At 38.7% G+C, this 24,416-nt stretch overlaps 2 protein-coding genes across 2 annotated transcripts in view; one reads left to right on the top strand and one right to left on the bottom strand.

The window, feature by feature from the left end:
• The window catches only part of SNX25 (sorting nexin 25), a gene marked incomplete at its 5' end in the record, with an annotated part of 32,688 nt that extends 19,766 nt beyond the window's left edge, over window positions 1-12,922 (top strand). The window contains 8 exons of the mRNA XM_010284930.1: window positions 1,051-1,191; window positions 1,783-1,896; window positions 2,423-2,587; window positions 7,490-7,607; window positions 8,829-8,895; window positions 9,814-9,995; window positions 11,352-11,452; window positions 12,309-12,922. Coding sequence (XP_010283232.1) covers window positions 1,051-1,191; window positions 1,783-1,896; window positions 2,423-2,587; window positions 7,490-7,607; window positions 8,829-8,895; window positions 9,814-9,995; window positions 11,352-11,452; window positions 12,309-12,383 — 963 coding nt within the window. The remainder of the gene's footprint in view (window positions 1-1,050; window positions 1,192-1,782; window positions 1,897-2,422; window positions 2,588-7,489; window positions 7,608-8,828; window positions 8,896-9,813; window positions 9,996-11,351; window positions 11,453-12,308) is intronic.
• Window positions 12,923-14,441: 1,519 nt separating this feature from the next.
• On the bottom strand, window positions 14,442-24,140 carry LRP2BP (LRP2 binding protein; the record flags this gene model as incomplete). Its single annotated transcript, XM_010284929.1, has 7 exons — window positions 14,442-14,507; window positions 16,300-16,465; window positions 19,453-19,676; window positions 20,121-20,226; window positions 20,312-20,454; window positions 21,928-22,041; window positions 24,028-24,140. Coding segments are annotated over 7 exons (932 nt in total), but the record flags the coding sequence as incomplete, so codon positions are not given.
• Window positions 24,141-24,416: the final 276 nt, after the last annotated feature.

Raw genomic sequence — 24,416 nt, 5'->3', positions numbered from 1 at the left:
TGTCATAATTATATGAATTTTAAAGTGCATTCTTATCCTAATTGAATTAGTAAATATTCTTTTTTAAAAAAGCCCCAAAAGCCTAAAGATTTTTACTTTCCTCAAAAAGATTGTGTGAGAGTGGTATTTTATAATTACCTTTCTGTTATTTGCATGTATATGAAGACAAGCATTTGAAGGTTTGGCTTGGCCAAAAAAAGCCCCCCCCCCCAATTTTATGCATTCCCCTTATTTGCCTTTCATAATGTATTTAGCTGTCTCCCTAAAATAAGTAAACAAAAATCTGTAACGGTTAGGACATAAGGGTGAAATTTTGGGTAGCTCATCAAATTAATAAATAATATGGTCACACTGCTGCTGTTGCCTCAAGAAAAATCATTTAAGTCCTTTGCTGTAGTTTTCCCATTTGCACAATGTGGTTGATCACTCCTCCTTCTTCTGGCTGTTGTACAGCTTGATTCATTAATGCTTCCGTAAAGTTGTGAGCCCCTCGGAAGTAAGCACTGCATGGATACTACGTGTTCTGTGCATGCAGAATAGCTCAAGTGAGCAGAGAAATTCCTCGGAGGCAGCACCAGCTGCGGCAGGGCCCGGCTGCAGAGCTGCTGTGCCTGGCGTGTGGGTGAGCCTCGGCATGAGCACTGGGAAAGAGGGGTGGGAATAGTGGGAGAACAGTCAGGAAAATGCAGATGGGAGAGATGGAGAATTGGTAAGCAATCAGAAAACTACATGGTAGGTACCTTAAAAACTGAAATGATACACGCAGCTGTTTGGAGAAGACATGTCAGGGAGATTTGATTGCTGATGGACAGCACTGCAAAGCTGTATGTAAAGTGTAGTAGTGGCTAGCTGGAGAACTGATTCAGGACTGACGTAGCATTTTGGGTTTAGTCCATTAAGGGTGTTGCTCCATGTGTAGCCTTCAAACTGCAAGAGAAGCGTGGGATAGCGATGACGACTGAATTTACAAGCCAGTCATCTGACAGCCCAAATGTTCCACTCTTTGCTTTCAAAGCAGTATACCTTATCTGTTGCTTTCTTCCCTACAAGGTTTTAGAAGAGAATGGAGAACAAGTGCCCTGTTATTCTGTCATGGTGAGTTTACAAGAAGTTGGTGGAGCTGAAACCAAGAACTGGACTGTTCCCAGGAAGCTCAGTGAGTTTCAGAACCTACACCGGAAACTCAGTGAGGTACGAATCTCAGTTAGGGGAGGGAGAAGATACAAAATGCTAATGCTTGTCAGAATTATGCTTGGAGAGGGGAAAACCAGATACAAATTTAATACTGCCAGTTTTTATGCCAGCTTTTTGGCTTTTAGCCTTTTAGAGCTAGTTTTCTATCTGCATATTTCTGGCCTCTGCCAGATGCTTATAAAACTAGTTTATAATTTTTTGGTTTTGCTCAATAATGAATGTTTTCCTGGACTAACTCAATGTCAAAAAGGTATATGCTTTGCACTGTCATACAAGAGCCTGCTTTAAAAACTAGATTTTTGTCTCTGGCGCAGCGGGAGGTATTAGGAATGACAGCTTTTGGGAACAGAGAAGGTTTCCTTTCACAGTGCTTTAACCTTTCTGTCTGATAAGGGATAGATAATGATTCAGGTGGTGTGAAGGGAAAGGATTTAGATGTGTCAGCCCATAGTGGGTAAGGGAAGGTGTTTTTCAAGGTGCTGAGAGGGATGTGGAAGGGAGATGAGAGTACAAAGGAGTCTTCCATTCTGACCCACCTGTGTTTTTCTGCACATGTGTGTTAAGTGAGCTCTCCTTTCTCCTACACAGTGTTTTCCGTCATTAAAGAAAGTTCAGTTGCCTTCCCTCAGCAAGCTGCCCTTCAAATCCATAGACCAGAAATTCATGGAGAAATCCAAGAATCAGCTGAATAACTTTCTGCAGGTAAGAAAACAAAGACAAAAACAACAAATGTCTAAGCAGGAGAATTGAGTGGATGTTGTCTCTCTGTTGACTAAAGAGAGAGCCTAGAACAAATAGGTCAGATGTAAGGTTTGATGTTGTAAATGTCAAAGTTGTCTAAAATGCTTGAAGTTGAGGTGAGTTTGGCTGATAGTAACCATTCCTCTAGTGGTAAGTTAACTTAAACTTTGATTAATTAAGAAATAGTAAATAATGAATCCTGTAATTGCTACTTTTAGCTACACCACAGCAAATTTCTTCTAAATCAGAACTTTTTTTAATTAAAAAAAAGCTATAAGATTAAAAACTTTAATCTTACTCATTCTAATACTTTAGAACTAGCTGCTTAAATTATCTTTGAAGTATTTTTGTGAGACATGGATTTTTTTTCTCAATCTACCTCTGAGCCATGTCTTAATCAGTTTTATTGGATAGCCTGACATATCTTGTTCCTTAACAAGAAATATTTAACTGATGTGTTGTTTCTGTCATTATTTTTCTTTCATAGAAATTGCTCTCTGATGAAAGACTCTGCCAGAGTGAAGCACTTTACGCCTTCTTGAGCCCTTCCCCAGAGCACCTCAAAGTTATTGATGTGCAAGGAAAGAAGTCATCTTTTTCACTGTCCTCGTTTCTAGAACGACTTCCTGGTGATTTGTTTTCTCATCAGGAGGTAAGTGGTAGAAAAGTAATCTTCCCAAATTTAATTACTTATCCAAAGTAAGCAGGGAGAACCATTAATATAATGCATTTGAATGGCAGGTGGTATTGGAAGGCATTTGGAAAGATCGTTTTGAATTTACTGAAAGTGAACAAAGAGTCAGAAATAAGAACTGTCTATGAATTGGAAAGGTGTTTATAAATAAAATAAGTTTCTTGCTCTGTGATAAATATATATAGGCAAATGTGTAACCTATCAAAAATAAACAAATTGCAGTCCTTGTAGGATTGTTTATTTTTTATAGCACAATTTCCCACTTTTTGTGCTCTTGACATGCACATTTCAGAGGGTTTTTGATCAGTAAAAATAATTCTCTCTTAGGAAGCTTCTCTGGGCAGGGAACAGCTGTGTGTCCTTAATTTCTGGACAACTTCTGAAGCAAAGCTAGTTTTGACAAAGAATGTTAGCAAATGGTACAGGCTCACTGAGGGAATTTGCAAACCAGTTGAAGAGTTTGATACTAAGCTATAAAAAAACCATTGTCTTTCAAAACACAGTGAAGAATAGATTAGTGACTAAAATAGCTCATTGACTAAAATTGACCGTAATTCTATGTCTCTCTATTCTGTGTGGTTCATGTTGTAGATTTGCAGCCTCCAAGGAGTTGTTTCTATTCCCCTTTTTAGTTATAAGAAATAATTATTTTCTTATATCTGTAGTTGTCTGGGGTGGATGGGCCTTCTGCAGGATAAATGGAGTTTGGGGAATTCGTACAGTTCTAGCCTGTTAATAGGCAAAAAGGTGGTTTTGCATCTCTTGGGAATAAGAAAATCCTGTATGTTATCACTTTTCAAAATTGCACTGTATTTGCACCTAGATGCTGAATGCATGTGTCTCATTTCAGAGTAATAAATGCAAAGAAAGTTTGAGAAACTAATTTTACACTTTGACAGAAGTACTGCTGTTCTAAAAACAAAAGCGTGTTCACTAAAATGACTTAGGTAGAAGTAGCATAAAAGCATGAAGCTACTTGTATTTGCTGTTTAATGGAAAAACATCCTCAAGAAAAAAGCCAGACTGCTCGTATATTGTATTACGTGAGTGCATAGGAGGAGATAGTTAGGAAATGTGGGAGAAGGAAAGGGAGTTTGTAATGAGAGTGCATGAGAGAAGAGAGAGACCAAAGAAATAAAGCAACTGGTACTGAAAAACTGGAGGAAGTACAGCAAAAAAAATGCCCAGAGAATGTGGCAACAGAGGATTCGGCATATAACTTCTTGGTTTAAATTTAATACTGTTTCTTTCTTGTTACTTGTGGGACTAGGAGCTTCATTTTGGCTAGACTGTATTATGCCTTGCGCAAATGCAAAGACCATCCTGCTTCACATCCACCTTCCCTCTCATCTCCCCTCCTTCCCCTAAGCTTAAATATAAGATGAGACAATAGAATACACATGGAGGGAGTATAAGAAACTATTAGACCCTCTAAATCAGTATAGCAAACATTTGGCCTAGTTTTAAATATAGTGATAAAATTAAATGGAGGGAGGGGAATTGTGAGGAGGCCTGGGATCAGCTCCAGTTTTTCTTGGACACCCTTGTCTTTCAGTGTGAGCTTTAGATCAGCTCAGTCTCACCCAGTCATAGTATTTTGGATAATTTACTAAAGCAGTTAAACTAGGGTTAAATAATTTAGTATGAGGTCATTAATGAAGTTAGTTATGTTAAACCACACATTACAAAGTTGTTCTCTTTGTAACTAAGCATTTCTGGTTTAGTTCATATTTTGGACTTTGTAGAAGAGAATGCTCTTGTACAGCACTCTTTTTGCCTTTTACGTCTCGTCTCGTGTTTTTCAAATATGTGTTAGAGCAACAATATTGCCTCTTGAGTGCTGTTTTCAGGATTAGATATTGCAGCAATTTCAGATCTTTTATATGTACAGCTCCTTGGACAGGGCTAGCTTTAGAACATATTACTTAGCTCTCAACACCAAAACTAAATCAGAGGAAAAAATGCAGATGATGATATCTAGACGAAGGCCTTGTAGGTTTATGAAGTGTTAATGGATAGAGAAAATGCATTGTGGTGTGAGAATTTACACTTCTCATTGCATTTTCTAAATGATAGGGGATTCACTGAACAGGAGAAAAACAGAGCAGGGACTGGGGAGAGGTCATTGGCTTTGCCCTCCTGCTCCAAGCAGTCTCAACTGTACCAGCAAAATTCTTGGCGTGTGTTTGTCTAACGTGTTTTTAAACCTCCGATAACTGATGTTCTCTAGCTGAGCAAGGCAGCATATCCCAATTCTCAGCTATCTTCATGGTTAGAAACCTCCTCATACTGTCTAACCTAAATCTCCCTTCTTTAGCCAGCTAGCTCTTGTCCTGTCTGGAGCAAACACAGAACAGTTTGGGTTAGGATCATCTCAGTTATCAAGAGTTACTACTCTCCTTTTATCTTTTATTCTTTTATTTCTTAGACTGAGCAGCCCTGATTTCTTCTAGTTTTTGTTAGGTTATGTTTTATTTAGTTCTTAGGTCCAAAGCAGAACCATATCTGATTACCCATATTTTTCTTGGAAATGTGGTGGCTAAAACATGAAACATTACGCTCCCACTAGGTTTTCCTATTCCCGTGTATGAAAATAATTTTTATATCTTTATGTGTATGTATGTCATACAAACAATATTCATGCTTAAGCATCATGTTATTACACTTGCCTTTTTCATAGCAGTGTGGCCCTGTGATATTTTTCTGTAGTATTATCAATTGTTTAGTTTCCTGCATTTACACAATGAGTTATTGCTGCTTCGCATCTGTCTTTATCAAACTGCACCCTGTGGGCTGAACTACAAATTCAGTAAGTTCACCTGCAAATTCAATAAGCTTATTTTCTGTTCTGATGCCCAAGTGCTTAATGAAAATATGGAATGATGCCTACTAGGAAAAATTAAATAAAACATAATTTCTTGAATAATTAAAATAATGAAGGGTCAAGAAGCCTGTTGACCAGAGGAAGATAGTGAGCAGGACTGGAGTTTGCTTTAGACTGTGTCCCTGGAGAAAACTCTGTTCATCGTTAGTGTTTGCATACTTGTGTGGTAAGATGGGTGATAATTTGTGGTTTCCTTGTGTGGCATTTCTTGTCAGTATGGTGTGGCTTTTTGTTTCCTGCCCTCAGTCACAGCTCAGCAGAAAATTAGCAGAAAGCTTTAAAAACTGGGGACTCATTAAGCTGTGGAAGTCAGTAAACAAGGGAGTCTACATGGATGTTCACAGTGCACTTAAGTGCCTAAGTGGGGTTTTTTCTTTTGTTCTTCTGGTTATGAGGGGAGAAGCAGCATCTTGAGCAGTGCTAGAGAAAATGCCAAATGTGACACAGGAAGTGAGGGGTACAGGATTTATGGAATATGCAACACTATGGAGTTATTTATTTATAGACCACTATGCAGTGCTATGCCTGGAGAAGATTCAGGGCCTGGAAATGTACCCGAAGTCAGTGACAGGCTGGGATGGGATTTGGAGGGTGTGGGGAAGGAGTAAGACAAACTGATGTACAGCTGAGACACTGTAGGATACTCTCTGAATAGCAGGGTTCAAATGACAGGTGAGGGATGACTGAAAGACTGTGACCATAAGGCCAAGACAGACACCAAAATAATGCAAGAGAACTAGAGCCACGAAGCAGGTTTGTCAGACTAGATGATGAAGTGGAGGGGCAATATTAAATGATGGAATAATAAGGAAGAAAGGAAGGCAAGGGAAGAGATGGCAGATATCTTTGAAAACCAGGGCTGAAGAAAGACAGTTTGCCTGCATGCCATTCTGAACACTCCGGAACCAGAGACGGGGCATTGCAGCAGCCTTGGTGGGCATCAGGTCTACCTCAGTGCAGCTCTGCTCTAAGCGTAGGCGGGCAGGGGAAGATCTAGGAAAGCAAAGGGATGTGCTTGCTGCCACCAGTAGTGGTAGGTAGTGTAGTCCTGATGCTGAAGCAGATCTTTGTGACATCGAGAAACAACCTGCTGTCTGTTTTTTGTTCTTCCATAAATGGTACTGCCAAAATTGAGGTGGTTCAATCCATTCTCCTGTGAGTCTATTCTGAGTAACTCTACTCCCTTTGGTACCCTGAGCTTGGATATCCTCGGGCTCAGGTCACTAAGTATCACCATACTACGTTTCTGCCTGGGACTGGTACTCATTAACGGTGCTTGGCTTTGCAGTGGCCGGTTCCTCTTCGGCTACCAGGTTTGGTTCCCGGCTTACTGCAGGGACAACTTTGCTAGTGCCTGAACGCCACTGAGTGGCTTCAGCGGTGCAAGGTGCTGTTCTGCTCTCCAGGGGAGCCGGCTGCCTGCTGCTCCCTGTGCAGTAACCTGATTCTCCCCCTTTCTTGCTAGCCGCTTGCATTGCGAACAGCTCCAGCAGGCTAGCTCCCCATCCCAGGTGTCCTCCGTAGGCGGTGTGTCAGAGGAGGCTTTGCAATCACAAACACCTCGCAGTGCCATCTCCTCCTTATAGCTCTCCCCTGCCTTCCTAGCAGTACATGTCACCTGCTTTCCCTTATCCAGCTAGTGTTGGCAAGGCGATACAGGCAGTGGACCCTGCAAATCTGGTCAGATCCACCCAACACTGAGGTGCTTACTGGGGCAAGGCTGCAGGCAGAAGATCTAGCAGTGGTGATGCCTCCAGCAGTGCGGTGTCCTCATCACTCTTGACCAGTGGGAAGCGCAATCCCTTTTCAAACTCCCTGGTGAGGTTCCTGTTTGCCAGACCCTGCCAGCAGCAGTTGTTGGCTCTAAAGCCCTTTCTTGAGAGGGCTGGCTGTGCTCCTTCCTCAGGGCATGGCAGTAACTAAATCCATTCTGGAAGAAGGATGGGGGTGCATTCCTGTGTTGTGTCTCTTCCTAGGAAGAAACAGAAGAGGATAGTGACCTGTCAGACTACGGAGAGGAGGTGGATGGGAAAAGGGACTCTCTTGCTGAACCTTGTTTCATGCTGATTGGAGAGATTTTCGAGCTGCGAGGAAGTAAGCTGTAAACCTGCTTATTTGCTAGTGGAATCTGCTGGTGAAGAAATCTGGGGCGCTTTGTGATTCAGATTTTTCTACAGTTTCAATAAGTGGAAATGTTCTTGCAATCCATGTAGCCAGTTGGTTTGGAACAGCTGTTCTTCAGGAGTTCATAACTTTGTAGCTTTCATTCAAAAGTGAAATTGCAGTGTAACATGGCAGTAAAAATGTAACTGGTAGGGGAGAGCATTTGCATTCACTTTGCATTCAATAGTCTGAAGTTTTTCACTAAAAAAAAAATCTGGAAAAAGCAGAAAAGTACAAAAGCATGTTTTCTGTAAATAGGCTGCATGTATGAATTATGAGGAAGGAAAGATGGCTTTACTGCAGAACATGTCGCTGACAAAGCAACATAATTTTAATGTCCATTTTAAGTGTATTGTGTATGCATTTTAGTTCTGCAATTTGTATAACGGAAAAGATGCTAGAATTGTGGCATCTTTCAGTAACAGATTTTTTTTTTTCCCCCTCCTTTATGTAACTGAATGATGGTAATAAAACTATTTTTGTTTCTATTTGAATGTGTGGCCATACTTGATGCCCTGTAAAATTATTTACAGTGTAACTATTACAAAATGCAGCACCTTCCAAAAAAGGCAGATGTATCTTCCAAATATAGACTTTCTTGTGCTGATGGTGAACAGCGTGAAGAAAGATTAACCAGTAATTATTAGGAAGCACTCACATTTGTTTCCTTTATTTCTAATGAAAAGCTAACTGCTTGGTTTATTTGCATTAAAATGTTTTCAGAATGGTAATGATACTGCTTTGTGTACTAGTGTACTACCGTATACTAGTAGGTATGAAAAGGGTGTGGATTTTGAGGGTTTTTCTTTTTTTCTAGTGGAAAAAGGGTCTTGGGTAGTTTTATGGCTCAAACTTGAAATAGTATTAAACATAAAAGTTTAGAGTGTGAACTACAAATGTATATTACAGTTATGTTTATGTAATCTGCAAGACTTAAACCTTATAGCAAACAGGACAGGGAAAGCAGTCAAGAGACACCCATGTACAATTAGGGAAATCTTAGAAAGGTTTACAACAGATATGTTTACTGTAGGGGTGGGTTGGCTTGTAGGGGGTAGGAGAGGCAGGGAGAAAGGTTTGGGACACAATCATGAGTTCCCTAATGTTACTAACCTCTTGATCTTTATGTTCTCTCATTTTTCATTGTTGTAGTGTTCAAGTGGGTCAGAAAAACATTAATTGCACTAGTACAAGTCACTTTTGGAAGAACTATCAACAAGTAAGTAACTGTTACTTTAACTCAACCTGCATTGTTCTATGAAAAAAAGGCTGAGAGCAGAATTGTTTAAAAAGAAAAAATTCTGGACATTCTGTAGTATATGATAATCTGCATTTGTTTTCCACAGCTCAATTTACAAATACATTATGTTGATTAGAGAAGACATGGATATGTGAATTATCTTTTTCCTTATTTTTTTCCCCTCTACACAGGGCTTTGCTTTTGGAAGAACACAATATTTCATCGGAGATGGAACTATAAAAAGACTTTTTTCAGTGAAGCAGCCTTGTGTATATATGGGGGGACGGGGAGAGAGAGAGAGAGACATATGTATATAAAATTACTTGCTATTCCATTTCTCTGAACAGCCTGGCTCTGAATGGCTTTTGTTAGTTTGTGCTTTATCTTACAGTCCCATGAAGATTTTTGCCAGATCTGAAACTAGGTTTCCATTTTAAGTAATTTATTTCAAATCAAATACGTATTTCTCTAAAGTGACTGAAATAATGTTTATACATGATGAGAACCATTAACTTAAAACATGAAGCCTGTGCACATCTTTAGAGGTATTCTTCTATGTCATTTGAAGACATGTCTGCCAAGTGAGGCCTGGATGAGGCTATGAAGTATACACACATTTGAAGTGCTTGTAACTTGTATTACATGTTTGTGGATTACATTAAAATTAAGCCTTCCCCACATCTCAGTCAGGTATCTGGAATGACCTAGATCCTAGAGCATGCAGGGCTGAATATGACTGGCTGTGATGCTGGTGAAATCAGCTCAGATAAATTGGGATAATTACATGAAAATGAGCATTGCTTCCACTGCTTCCAGTAGTAAAAAGAATAAATCTGCATTTATGAATAAAATGAGAAAGACCAGCTTTGATGTGCTCCCTTCTATGCTGCTTTACAGGCAAATCCGTGACACTGTACACTGGATGTTCAGTGAACCAATGCTTGTTTACTACATTGGTGTGTTTCGAGATGCTTTTTGGCCAAATGGGAAGTTAGCACCACCACCGAGAGCCAAGAGCAATGAACAAAAGCAAGAGACAAAACAGAGAGCACAGCAAAAACTACTTGAAAACATTCCAGGTGAGGTCACTTTCATTCTGCTCAATCACAGATTTAATAATGAGTAAGGAAACTGGTTAATCAAGTACTGTTCTGCTGTGGTTTAGATTTTTCCTGTAGAGTTGTAAATTATGGTTATTTGCATAAATAGGGATAATTTTGGCCTTATTCTTTGCCTCTTCTGTCTGTCTGGTAAAGGGCATGGATTCAGGTGTTATTGGTGGATGCAAAATCCAGTATCGCTGTACTTCTGTATGTAATATTCATCAAGGAACCTAAGTTAAGTCAAACTCCGGTTCTTTGCAAGCAAATACCAGGTGGTTCTGCTACCTGGAACTACTTGACAAATGGGGAGAGTTTATAACCCCAATTACTTCTTCCTTTTATGTTTCAAAACTGAAAAGGGAGGTCTGCCCATGCTGTCAGCATAGTGTGTTACTGTCTATTTCTGATACGAGGTTTCAAGGTACTGAATATTAGTGGGACCTGCAGCCTGGGCAGAAGCATGCTAGACTGAGTGGGCTTTCCAGTTCTTTCCTTTGCCTGCCATTGCCTCCCAAGCCCAGGCAGCTTCCACTTGAGCGTGCATGTTTCTGCGGCACTGTTCTGAGATGCTCCGTGCTGTCCCATTCACAGGACAAGGAGTTGCATCACAATTCTGCCTCTTCAGAGACCATGTAAACCCAAAGGCACTTGCAAAATACTGGTCATTTGATGTGTAAACAACCTTCCATTTACTCTGTTATATACTCACCTACTTACCTGGAATAGCCTTCCGTAGTTGGTTTGTGGTTTTGTTTGTTTCTGAGTTTGGAGAGCTATGTCAGGACATAGTTGAATACACTTTAAATTAATGATGAAGCATTGGATCAATATTTAGTCTATAATTTAATGCAAAATGTAAATCATTGACTTAGAATTCTCTTATCTGCTTACTTGTGGGAAGTATTTTCTGTGAAGATTGAGATGCAATTAAAATGCTAAATCTGTTTTAGCTGTCATAGGAATTCTGACTTTGTCGCTGAAGGTGCATTTAAGTGAATGGTTTAATCATGTATGAGATTAGACTTGAGTCTGTGAGGTGAACTACCTGAAAGGGCAAACTATATATCATGTTAAAACACTTCAAATGTTGCCTTGCAGGTGTATACACTATTATGTAACACAGGTAATTTGAGAATAAGGGTATCTTTTCAACTTGTGACCTAAGTTACCTGTCTGTTTTCAAAAGGTTTGTGAATGGGGAGTATGCATCTTGTAACGAAGAGCAGTCAAGTGCAGTGGTTTTGTTTCCCCTTCTTTGTGGGTAGTAGTGGTAGCGGCAGGTTTTGCCTAGTGTGAGTGAAACGATGTCAGCTGAAGTAACATTTGTTGCAGATACTCTGCAGAGTCTTGTTGGACAACAAAACGCCCGTCATGGTGTAGTGAAAGTGTTCAACGCCTTGCAAGAAAGAAAGGCTAACAAGCATCTACTCTATGTGAGTAACCATAGAAGTAGCCTTTTAACTTTATAATCCTGTTAATTGCTGAGCTCTGCTCACTCAGTATTAAAGCCTGGGGTGTCTGTTTTTTCAGAGGTTTATGTTGGACTACTGTTCCGTGTGCAAGTAACTTGTTACTAAAATGAGTCAGAAAAAAGTACTTGGTTCCATCATTTGGCTAATTTTGAATAACAAAAAGCTGTTTAAGTTTAGAAACAGTATTGCTGTTGCCTAAAAGAGATCCTCTACCACATACAACTTGCCTGACTTCATAAGGTGCAAACTAATTTCTTCATATAGCCAAGAAGAATAAACATACCTTGGAGAATCCTAGGGAAGGAGACTGCAGGACTGGCTCGCAGTTAGGACACGACATGCCTCCCAGAGTCCCACTCCTCTGCTGTTGGTTGGGACTGGTTGGAGTACGCAGGCAGATCCCAGTGCAATACCTTGACTCTCAGTCAGTCTATTCTGGCTTGCTTCCTTCAGCAGCCAGTCCTGTAATGCAGCCTCAGCACAGGCGTGGACGCAGCCTGCTCAGGAGGTGCATGCCCCGGTGCTTGTTTGCGTAGCTACCGCCGCTTCAACGGAACAGCAGCAGTTTATACAAGGTGGGAAGTCCCCACCTGGAAGCAGCTGCGCCTGGCACTTGCCTTCTTTCAGCTTTAAGGCATTTCCCATATCATCTGTAGGGCACATGCTAACTTTAGGATGAAAGAAAAGTGGTTGCATGGATGATGAGTAGAACAACACTATGTGCTTCTGTTACCTGTGACGTGCTGAATGTGTCAAAAGCGAAAAAGAAATTCTCATTTGGTGGCTGCGCTCATCTTAACTCTTTTCTGTTTTTCAGGTTTTGCTGGAACTGCTGCTGACTGAACTGTGTCCTGAGCTAAGAACTCATTTAGAGCAGCTTAACACCACTTAGGTTTGAGTCTGCACAATTGGACCACTAGAGAAATGTCTATGTCCAATAATAGACATGAAACTTATTTTCCTCTTTTCCATAGAGGGCTGAGGACTATGATTATTTTTAGCATTTTTCTTTCCTCTTGAGTTTTTTGTGAAGTAAACAGACTTGAAAAGATCTGATGCTGTAGTAGGGTAGACAAAACAATGCTGTATAGTTGCCAATTTTTATTTAAATTGTTCTCTTTGACTACTCTTCTGTTTCAAATATAGATTGAGAAATAAATGTTCATATAAGCTGAAAGAAACCAGAAAATATTTTAAACATTTATGAAGAGAAATTTTGCTTATAGTGGTAAACTAATGAATGTTGTACAGTTCTAATCTCCTCACTGAGGATTTGAGCATTCCTTTTTTTCTTGTGTATTGAAAAAGCCTTGTTGTGCAATACTACATGTAAAGCTATTGTGAAAACTTTATCAATTTTGTTTTTACCAAAGATTTCCCATAGTTTGAAGCATTTGTAAGCAATAAATAACACAATTGGATTGCAGTACTTGATAATGAGGCTGTACTGACAATGAATGAATGAGTTTGACAGCACTAGTTTTGTAAGGACTAGTTACATTTCTTTGAAGTCTGTGTTGAACATATGTACTGTAAACTGGTATGTCCTAACAAGAGTGCCTGTGTTTAAATGTTAGTTCAGAGATTAGTGCTTATGAATTGCTTCTATGAATTATTAAGTAGACATTTAATTAAACCATTCTAATAACTTCCCTGATATTACTCAGGGCTGTTTTATTCAAATACCCCAATTTCAAACAACCTTCAAATCTTTCCCTTATTTTATACATGGAAAGAAAACGATGTCTTCAGTGTTTTTTTTAATTTATGTAAAAATATGTAAATATGGTCTTAATGCACATCTAAATAATTAAACATCATCAAAAATCCCTAGGTGACACTCATTATTTTAAATTCAGTACAGTTGTCCTCCTAGAAAAACTGTTTGCAGTTAAGACTGGCTGTATTGTAAGGTACATAAAACCCATATGCTAAAATGTTTTTAGTACCTAGCCTTCTGTTCCAACAGTTTCAAAAAAGTTTTCAAGTCCTGGCACAGTCCTAAGCAGCAAGCTGAATTCTGCACATACAGAGTTTTACAAGTAAAGAGGTGTTCAGAAATGTGCAAGCTTACCCTAGCAATCAGTAAAATTTACTAGTGGTTAATCAAAGTATCTTTTGGTAAAAGATTCACCATAACATTGCTCAGGCATATGCACTCCTAGCCAAAAGGTTTTCAGCTATTTCTAATACAAACAGAGGCGGTGTAAATGCACTATGAGGAAGGATTGAGGAGAACAGGCCTTGTGCAGAGGACATGTATATTGAATGTTTCTATACTAATGTTTGATTTTGTTTTCCCATAGTTCTTTAGTATTTTCTAGTTTTAGAAGCTGATGTGGTTTGAACTGTAAAGCTTAGTGTCATACAGGCCAATTTCTAAATTCGAATCTCTGCAGTCTAAGAGTGAAATGTGTTAAGACGCTTGTAAGTAGGTCTAGATACATGAGAAAAGCCTGTGAAAGAAAGTAACCAAGCCACTACCAAAGGTAAGATTTAAGAATGGTCATGACCATATGTTCACATACAACCCCTGTGAAAACTAGACAAGTTTGGGTTCAACCTTTTCAGAATATTAAAATTTAATGCTTAAATACTAAAAATGCCGAAAAGGAGACAACCATTTTTATTTCGTTTCAGTTTGATTCATGTGCTATATAGCAGTGTGACATTAAGAAAACACAGGTCATCTCTCCCAGTAGAATGTCCTTAATAAACCTTAAGTCTCAATACCATTTTTAAAAGTCCGCCTTTGCCTCACCTCAATTAAAGGAAGAGTGTGAGCTTTTTGCTTTCTTTTTAAATAAAAAAGAATCAGTAAATTGCTTTTAGTAATTTATAGAAAGTTCAAAGGCAAGCAGTGAGTGATGAGCAGTCTATAATTGCTGGCGATTAAAGATGGTTTATTGTAGGAAATACATTTATATACCAGTCACAGCTAAAAGAAACACTAAATTCTTCCAAGATTAGCTGCCAGTTCAAGGTCAGAAGCAACACCAGGATCCAGAAGGCACGCCTTTGAACAAAGAATAGGGAGTTCTAGTTTATAGCTAAAATAAAATTGTATGTTGTCAGTATAACATTAACAAGGTCTTTAAGTTGTATTATCTGAGATAATAACCTTGTTCAAACATTAAAAAGTTAATATATTCAGCTTTAAATCCCTGTTTCTGATGCCATGTAAGAAAAATTCAGTATTTAAAATGATCATATTTGACTATAGTGTTAGGCTTGGTTTTATTTTTTCATTCTGTTTGTTGGTATGGCATGTGCTGGTACTACAGTCAGAAACATAAATCTGCTTACGGACTGGATTGGTTTCATCCTCTGGGATGCCCATCATCTTTCCCTTGCCACTTTCAAAACTGACTGGGCCTAAGAAGGGTAGGCCAAAAACACAGCTGAGCAGTTAATTAAAAATGCAAACATGATTTTTCATTTTATTTTGGGTATAACTGTACAGCTAATAGCATAATTATTTGCCAGGTACAAAAGAAACTTGTCTTTGTGTTGCACCCACAACACTTGTCTCTTTTCTAGTGACTGCTGCTGACAGCTTCCTTGTTTTCTGTCCCTTCTCTTGTTGATGTAGATGTGCATGGTACCAGTCCATAGAAACCATCTCTTAGTATAAAAAGCTAGTGACATTCCTAGATCAGTCTCAGATGTACAGCTAGTGAATGATGAGTGAAAGCTGTAATTTTATTTCAGTTGTGGTGGTTGCGCTAGACCTGATGGAAGACAGTGAGCGGTGCAATCCTGATGGGCCTCTTCCATGCCCTAAGACTTACCTAGGACTACTGGCTACAGTGTTCATAACATCCCAGCTTATACTCCTTTCCTGATCTCCTCCTTATCCTATCCTCTATAACACTTTCCACAGCAGGAGAACAAAATCTTTAAAATGGATGTGTTCATCCAGAAGATCACCTGCTCTGCTAGGCCTCTTGTATCAGTGGCTTCCCTGAGTAAAGAGCCACAAAAATTTTTACTTGATAATTTATCATTTACTCTCCATTTGTTTGGATTGCACCAAGATGGACATCAAAGTACTCCACCTGCAGAAACAAATGGTGTCTAAATACACAGAAATCATAGAATCTCTCTGAAGCACAGATCCAATCTTGCTACATTCTCTTCACTTGGCATAATCATCTTGCCTTGACTGTACCTTTAGGTATCACTGCCATTATTTAGCAGATTCATCTTCTATAAGCCATTATCGATCTTTTTCCTCTCACAATAAATCTTACTTCAACTTCAGAACTTTCAAAAAATATGACCTATTTTTTCCTCTCTATATTGTAACAGTAGATTCCCAGCTATCGCTAAAAACGTAAGCATAAAAATAAGCATGACAACCAGTTATGACCAATTTAAGTATCGTTAATGAATGTTATAATTGTTAGAGAATCTAAAGTATGGGAAAAGTTATGATTTTTCAGTTTGAGAGAATGACAGACAGCAAATCAGTTGGGGATAAAATTATTCAAATCCTTTTGCTAATTTATCTTGCAAGTTACCAAGCTCTTTGCTGTGGTGATTATCACAGGTTTGTTAGGCAGAATGCATTGTTTGCTTAAGCAAGCAGGCAGATAGTATCCTTTCAAGATACTACTTTCAGTAGTTTGCAATGCTCTTTTATCAGTCTTCATTTTCTTGCACAGTTTTTTGGGGTTTTTTTGTTTGTTTGTTTTTCTACAATAATGTTGGAGTCTTAAACCAAACAGGAATTTTAAAGACTCAAATCCAAGGTATCACTCAAGTTCATGAGATAACAATCAGTCTGTAAGACTTTCCCAGTTTACCTTAGAATAGTATTTTTTAGCAGCGGCTTGATCTTGCTGTACACCTAGGCCAAGCTGGAGGCACCTAGCCAAGTAGAAAGCGGCCATAGCAACCCCCTTGGCTACATACGTAGGAAGACAATCAGTTATCTTTGCTAATATATCGATGTCATCGTTTTCTGTAATCCTGTTGTGGAATTTACAGAATTAGATTAGATAATGCTATGTCAAGCAATAATTTAAGTCAACTATATATATGTACGACTTGACAATGCCTCCGTTCCATTTATATCATTATCCAAAATAAGATAAAATTTACATGTACTCAGTAGCCTGATGAGGATTCCTCTATTCAGTATTTGATATGAAGTTAGTTTTATTTGAATATTGTGATACTAAATAGCAAATATGTAACTTTTACAGTCATTTTCACTGTAGTTATACTAGTTCTAAAAGGCAGCATATTTTATGCTAATAGTTCCCATTAAAATATTTTCTGGAAATTAATGTATATATATGGAAGAAAGGCAAAGCTCTTATTTCATATAAGTGAGCAACCTCATCTAGTGGAAGATGTCCCTGCCCACAGCAGGGGGGTTGGAACTAGGTGATCTTTAAAGGGCCAACCCAAACCATTCTGTGAGTCTATGATTCTAGAATTCCAAGTTCTTACTATGATATTGGCAAGTCGTAGTAATCCGAAGATCTTGGACATACTTGAGACCCTCAGGTTATAAGACTGACTTACGACAACCATTTACAACTGTTTCAGCTCAGTTCCTTCTGCATGCATCTGTTTGCTGTCACCTTATTTTCAGCATGTTGTTTTTACTAAGAACTGTTTTAAGAATCAGAGGGACAAAGTGAACATTGTTCTAACTATCAGGCTATAATTACCTACTATTGTTATTACAATGTTAGGTACAACATTTTCTAAGTGAGAATTTTTTTTTCCCTAACTATTGTCTTAAAACAGAAATCCCCAAGCCCCATATCCTTTCCACATACCAAGCAGTAATTATATGCTTCTTCGCACATCATTTTAGTTTTTTGTGGTGTCAAATAGTCATGGACTTGACAGAAAAAAGAAAAATGCAAGTAATTTCAGTTTATAGCTACTCCCTATAAATCAATGTTTATGAAGGATTGTTCTGAACTTAACCCTCTGCAAGTCAGTGCCTGCTAAATCACTTGAATATGTTGAGAGCAATGTTCTCCCACCTAATGAACAAATACAGAACAGAAAAAAAACCCCAAAGATTTATTAGCAAGAACATTCAAATATAATAACCATAATCTATTACCTCTTTTATCTTTCCTGATATGTAGCATTTTTGCCTTCCTTTCCAAAAGATACACAACAGGATGCTGACGCAAATAACAATACCCAGCCAAGTCAGGCAGAAATTGTAGTTCAGCACAGTTGACTTCAAGAACATACCATAGCAATGGGTAAGTAGAACTGTATGAGATAACAAAATTGTTGCTTCAAGTATCAGTAGCTAGTCTAGACTCCCAAATATTAGGCAAGGTTGTACTGTACATAATCACATAATGCTTTTGTGTTTGTACATAACGTAACAGACTGTGTAGTTGATGTGAACATAGAAGGAATACAAATTTTAGCAGAAGAGGTATTGATGCTTGATACAACTGGTTGAACTGTCATGAGATTTTTGCCTCAAGGCCAGCTGCAATCCCAGTTAAGTGGAACTGTTTCAAGTATGGTTGGCAGTATCTTTTGGTAACAGAAATTGTCCCTTCTGGCTGTAGTATGGGATTTCATTGCTATTTTCTGCAATCACAATTGCAGCTGACGAAATGCACTGTTGACTTGTCTGAATAATCTACTGTGCAGCATTGCCTGGAGGGGATGCATTCCAAGTGAGAAGAGCTAGACTAGACTGCATAGCTATCAGTCTACTTACAGTGCAAGAGAAAGAAAAGCAGCAGTTCAGAGAGAAAACCATCCTTTTCAGTAGTGAGTATAGCAAACAGTGTTCATTGCTGAACTACTGAATTACCAGAGCTGCTGCTGTGCAGTGGCATATACAGGGTGAAGCTTCCATAGGATGGGAAGTTGTGGCATGTTTATTGCTGGGCAGCAGCAGCTTCATAAACATACCACAAAAAGCACTAATGCTGTTTTGTGCAGCTTACATAAGTAGTAAGTTGTGTATCTGCATCTTGTTTCCAGCAAATTAATAATCTGACTGGCAGATTGAACTTTCAATATATACTGGCCGTCTCTGGAGTTTTGTCACAGAAGTGTGCTGTTTATCAGCTATAGAACTGGCAGCAGCGTTGCTTTTCTCCTCTGTGCCTAGCTCAAGATACAGAAACTTGATATAGACTGGCTATTTTTAGATACTGCTATTTCCATAATACACAAACTGCTCCAGAGTACGTAGGTAGAGCAACAAGTCCCACAGTGACTGCCTGTGAAAGGCCACTCAGCACTGCCTGACTGCGGCTCAGACCAGTACCTTCACACAAGCAGATAACCACTTGCGTGTAGATGCCTGTTTTGTGGGCGAGGCTTAAAAATGCCTGTGCATCCCCATAAGCAGCAACTGATGAAAAGCCTAAAGGGCGATAACTTGGCACTGTGTGCAGCAGCAACTTGTAGGTCCCAGGCCATGCTGCTCAGAATGCTTTCTCCAAGATCCCACCCAGTATCAATGCTTGCATTTCCTGTAAAGGATACAGGAACTGGACCAAAGCACAGGGAGCCACAGAGCAAGGAAATGATGGGGTGGAAGACAGTGGGTAAAAATGATATTAAGATGGGGTATGTGGAGAGTGGGAGAATATATGTAGGGGTTTAAAAAAGAACGGTGAAGGCAGGAGCTTAAAGCAGGTTGTGGACTGAGGAGGCAGGAGGGCAGGGTTGAGTGTGGGCTGCTTCTTGCTCTACTTCAGATTCTAATTCAAGGCTGTTTTGCTTCACAGGATCAGAAAGAATAGTTCAACTGTACTGAATAATTGAGAACCTTACAGTATTAATTTTGTCTCTGGTTTGCTGTCCCCTCTTCAAAGATGAGGTCTTGCAACTCATTATTTCAAATGTCTTTTGAGTTTGAGAAACAAGAACATGAGGTTAATCATTTTAATCTGAGTTCCATGGTCTTACATGAATGACTATAACAAAAAGTAAAGTGAAATTAACTTCACCTTTTGGCTACTGCAGCAGCTGTTGAGTAAAATTTTCTGTTGTAATAGTATTCCACAAGATGGCCTTGAGCATAGGTGTTTCCACGTTCTGCTGCTTCTCTCAAACACTCCAAAGCAGCTTTAGTGTTTTGACATATACCTTGTCCATAGAGATACATAACACCAAGTGCACCCTGTGATTCCAAATTTCCATTGCCACATGCTTCTGAATGCCAAAAAAAGGCCTAAACAAGAGGCATAAAGTTGGAGTATATATTCACTTTAGCTGCTTTTCTGGCGTGCTGTTTCCATAAAAGCTTTTATATTAACCAGCTTGTAAGAAGTGCTTATACATAAAGCAAGCAGAATCCTCATAAAGCTTTTAAACCTGCTTCATTTACTGTCAGCTGTCAATCAGTGACACCTGCTTGATTTCTAAAGGGTACCAAGGCTGACAAACCTTTAATCCATTATATCCTTCTGCATGATACTCCCAATATCTTGGCTAGCAGTGTCAAGTGGGTCAAAATGAGGGATTCTGGCCATCTGTTCGTACAGGCATAAATGGATGATAATGCCTAGCAGTACTCAAAATACACTTTTCAGAGTCAAATAAAGCACTGTACTCTTTCTGGGAATTAAAAATTAATTGGGACTTATGAAACTCAAAAGGTACAAATGGACTTTACCTTCTTGAGATCTTTTAGAACTGACACAGAATAAAGCATTCCTAAAGTGCTCTGGGCCTTCACGCTTGCCTTTGGGTTCCCATGGTCTGCAGCAATAAGCCACAACCTAAGAAAATGGGGACAAAGAAAGTCTAAGTAACGCTGTATCTTAGCATCTTATCTTCATCAGGAAAATTACTGACTGCCATTACCTTTCAGCCTCTTTAGTTGATTGCTTAACACCACACCCTTCATAATATGCTCTGCCGAGATTGTACGCAGCTGCAAACTTCAAGTGTCTTGCTTTTGGGGCATCAGAGTCAAGTATTTTCTTCATGTATTCCACTCCTTTTTCCTGAAATTGAGGTATTTTAATTAATTAATTAATTAATTATTTAATTGTAAAAATACAATTGGTATTTTAATTATTAAGGCTAAGGCACACTGGTAGGACAGTCTGGAGAGCAGTGTCATACCAAAGCAGAACTGACCTTTGGTTAGCCCCTAGATTTTTGACTCCAGCATATTTTTAGTGTGAAACATTTTCTTATAAATGTTCATCTGATATTATATTACTCTTCTTCATTGATAAAATTTTTCTCAAATATTCTTGTGCTTACATAAATGAATGTCACATCCTAAACTTGCTACATTTTCAATTTTAGACTTCTGTATTCATTTTCATATTGTATGAGGTATCTGAAATCATGAAACAACCTTAACAGAAGGCAAAGTGATACGATAGCACACTCTGAAGTTCCTCCATTAGATTCCATACCTTAGATCCATAATGAACAAAAAAAGATAATGTTAAATAAGCAAGTGGACAACATTGCATATGAGCAGCTGTATGGTGTATCATCCAAGGACCTCGTAAATATTAGGATTAATCCTGTTAGGATTGAGCATGGACACCCTGTTTAAATACACTAGAAAGAGTCCTTTTTGAAAGGTTCCCCTTTTATTCACCTTTCATATTGTAATACATGAAAAAGAAACTTTACTAAAATGTTTATTTGCAAGTAAACCAATGCAGTAATGATACAGGCATACAGCATACAGAACAAACAAATCGCCTCTAAAAACCAGCATAATATTTTCTGCTCTGCCGACAATCCTCTCAGCACCAGACAAGAGTCAGATCTGTTAATATACTCTTTGGTTCATTTTTTTGCCCTCCCTTCTTTTTATTTGCCCTTTCTTTCATCCTCTTTGTATTCTTTCCTCATATCACTCTTTAAGATTATGTTCTCCAATAAATTAACTCTCTTCTTATTGTAGCAATTCATTCCTTTGTCTTCCTTTTTTGTAATGTAATTCTTCAAATTCTTGCAAATGTAATTCTTCATATGTCTAAGTTAAAAATATTACTGCCAGCCACTGGCAGAAGAACAATCTTCTTTATCATCAGTGTTAAGAGAATGGAAAGTACCTTAAAGAACATCTTTGTGCAACAAATGTTTTACACTTTGAAATACAGTTGTTTGATTTCGATTTTTACACATTTTCACTTATATACACTGCTTATTAAAAAGTAACAAATTAATAGCAATAATTAAACATAGCTTCCATAAAAAGTACAACCAAACCCTTAGAAGTTTTATTTTAAAATACGAATTACCATATTTTTCAGATAAACCTATTTTTGAGAACTGCTTCAGCCCAGAACCCTCTCTCTTTAATGACTCTTTGTGAACATCTGTACTTTATGAAACTAATTCTAAATCAAAGAACTGATTATTTTAAACTAAATCAAGCTTACAAAAAAGCTTTTAGTAATTATCACCTAATACTAAAAAAGTAAAAACTGAACAGCTAGAGTACTCACAGGGTCTTCTTTAGTGCCTAGTCCATCATAATGCATTACACCAAGCTGATACATTGCCTGAAAATCTGTATCCTTGATTTTTTCAAATTGTATTAATGCTTCTTCGTACAACCCCTGGGAAAGCCAAAATAAACAATGAAGTACGCAGAACAAAGAGTACGTATGGCAGCTTAACTCTCTAGTATATACTCTCTTAGTGTTTCAACCTGGAGCATTTCCCTCATTTCATGAAGAAAGAACAGAAAATTGCAACCATAGAAGTGGCAGAAGACAGATTAAGTCAGCAACCACAAGGAAGTTGGATAGAGGGAAGCACTTAGGACATGCAAACAGGGATTCATTGGTTTTACATATATTAAAAAAAACTAAATATAAGTAGTGATATACAAACATCATCTCTGAAACCAAAAGACATTCTGACAACTTTTCTTCTCCTCCCTCAAAATGCCATCTTTTTAATTTAAGGAAATAAGAGTCTAATTCAGATGCCCTGTCCGATCTATTTAACATCCCTTAACTTGGGTGAGCTCTTCTTCTGCCTTGAGGATTTAAGAGGCTGCTTTTACATCTCAACTAAGTGTAGGTTTCACAAAGACTGAACTCAGATGTCTGCTCCACATTTGTTATGAAGGCATCTCCTGCAACAGCAGAGATACTTTCCCTTCTGAGAAAGAATCTGAGAGTATTTGCTTCTGCATTGAGTCAAGGAAGAAACTATATTTAAAAACACAGTTAAACAACTGTAGTGTAGCAGTTAACTGAGCCTGGTGTCCTTTGCATATAAGCATAATAAGTAAAAACAGGATTGAAATTAAAATGTTGTTCTCTTTGCTCTTCCTTCAAATTTTCTGTATGTTTTGCTAAAACAATATCAGACTGCAAAAGTTTAGAACTGAGTGATAGTTCGACAGTCAGTCAACCAACCTCACGATGACAAAACTCCCCTTGTTAATACTGCCCAAACTACTAATTGTCTCAGGCACTTAGCCATTATGACTGTGTGGGCTTTGGTGTTTTGTTTTTTTTTTTAAAGAACTCTTGGGGGGGAAAAACTGCCTTTTTCCAATCAGCTGTCATGAGTTTGAACAAAAAGAAGTATGGAAGGCTGAGAGATTTCCTGAGAATTTAGTGTTGTAAGAGGGAGTCATATGGCTCTGATAAGGCAGTGATTTTTTTTCTAATAAACATCTGAAATCACAGTACTATCAGAACATGCATTTTTAGGCAATACAGACATATGTCCAAAAATGTGGAAATTAAAACCTGCCCAAAGAGTAAGTTTAGGGATGGACACCAATATGTAACACGGACATCCAAGCTGGCTCATCAAGAAACAGACAGGTCTTCTGGGGTCAGTCTTGATCATGGCAAAATCAGGCAATTCATTAACGCAAACATTAAAGACAGGGCTCAGAAAGCAGAAACCCTGAGTTAATTCTGTTCCTGCTGCAAACCCTGAGACTGATTTATGCTGTGCCACTAGCCGCACTATAAACCGTACTGATCCATGCACATCACGTTTGAAAAGTAGGTGAATCAGTACTTGTACTACATTCTTTTCCATCTTCCTGAACTGAGTTATTCTACTTTTCACAAAAAATCAAGGTTTAAGTTCACCTGCCAGCCAGTTTTATGCTGTTCCCTGAGCATGTACTTTCAAATACATGGGTGACCAATTTTAGCCGAGGTGGGCAGGGACAGAAATCTCAAAGGTAGAATTTCAACAAGTTTCATTAAAACTGGCGGCTAGGTAGGGAACAAAGATTGAAAGCTATGTCTTGGGTCAGGGACCTACAGTACCACATAAGTGAAAACGCAGTGTGTTGTGTTTGGCCAGTCAGCTGGAAGTTAGCTGGAGGGATAGGCTGCCACTTACCTACCTTGTGCTTGGGAGACCGGGGAGGGAACTGGAAGACACTACCAGATGCTTGGTGACAGTGTAGGAAAAAAACCCCCAAACATACTTGGGGAGAACACCTGGTCATTTTCATTGGAAAAAAATAAGACACTGGCATCTCTTGTAGTTTAAGGTGTCTCTTTCTCCACTGAAATGGTACTGAAAATGGTCAGCTGTATTACTTAAAAGAAGGAAACCACAACCTCTTCGTAGTACAGTTGTCCTTGGAGAAAATGTGCCAGAGGATCTCCGCTTGCCGTTCTCTTTGCCAACAGCTCCTCTGCTTTTGCAAGTAAAGCAGCATGGCGGCAGTTCCCTGCTTAAAAATAGACATACGTTTGTTGTTTCCCCCCCCCAAGACAGATGGAACAGCATCAATAAGCACACTAATGGTCTGAAGCTGGTGGTGTCCCCTTTCTGTTATGTTTTTTAGAAGACTGAGATGAAAGAGAGGGCTATTTGATAAAAAGGAAGAGTTCAGTGAAGACAACATGACCTTCACCATGGAAGAGCTTAAAAGCCAACCCGAACTAAAAAGAGGGGACTGCACACCACAGAATACCTTTCAATGTCCGCTGGGAAGCGGCACGGC

This window comes from Phaethon lepturus, unplaced genomic scaffold (genome assembly GCF_000687285.1).
Source record: "Phaethon lepturus isolate BGI_N335 unplaced genomic scaffold, ASM68728v1 scaffold13794, whole genome shotgun sequence".
NCBI classification, from domain to species: Eukaryota; Metazoa; Chordata; class Aves; order Phaethontiformes; family Phaethontidae; genus Phaethon; species Phaethon lepturus.
Note: the sequence above shows the minus strand (reverse complement) of the source record. Positions and strands in the feature narration are given on the sequence as shown.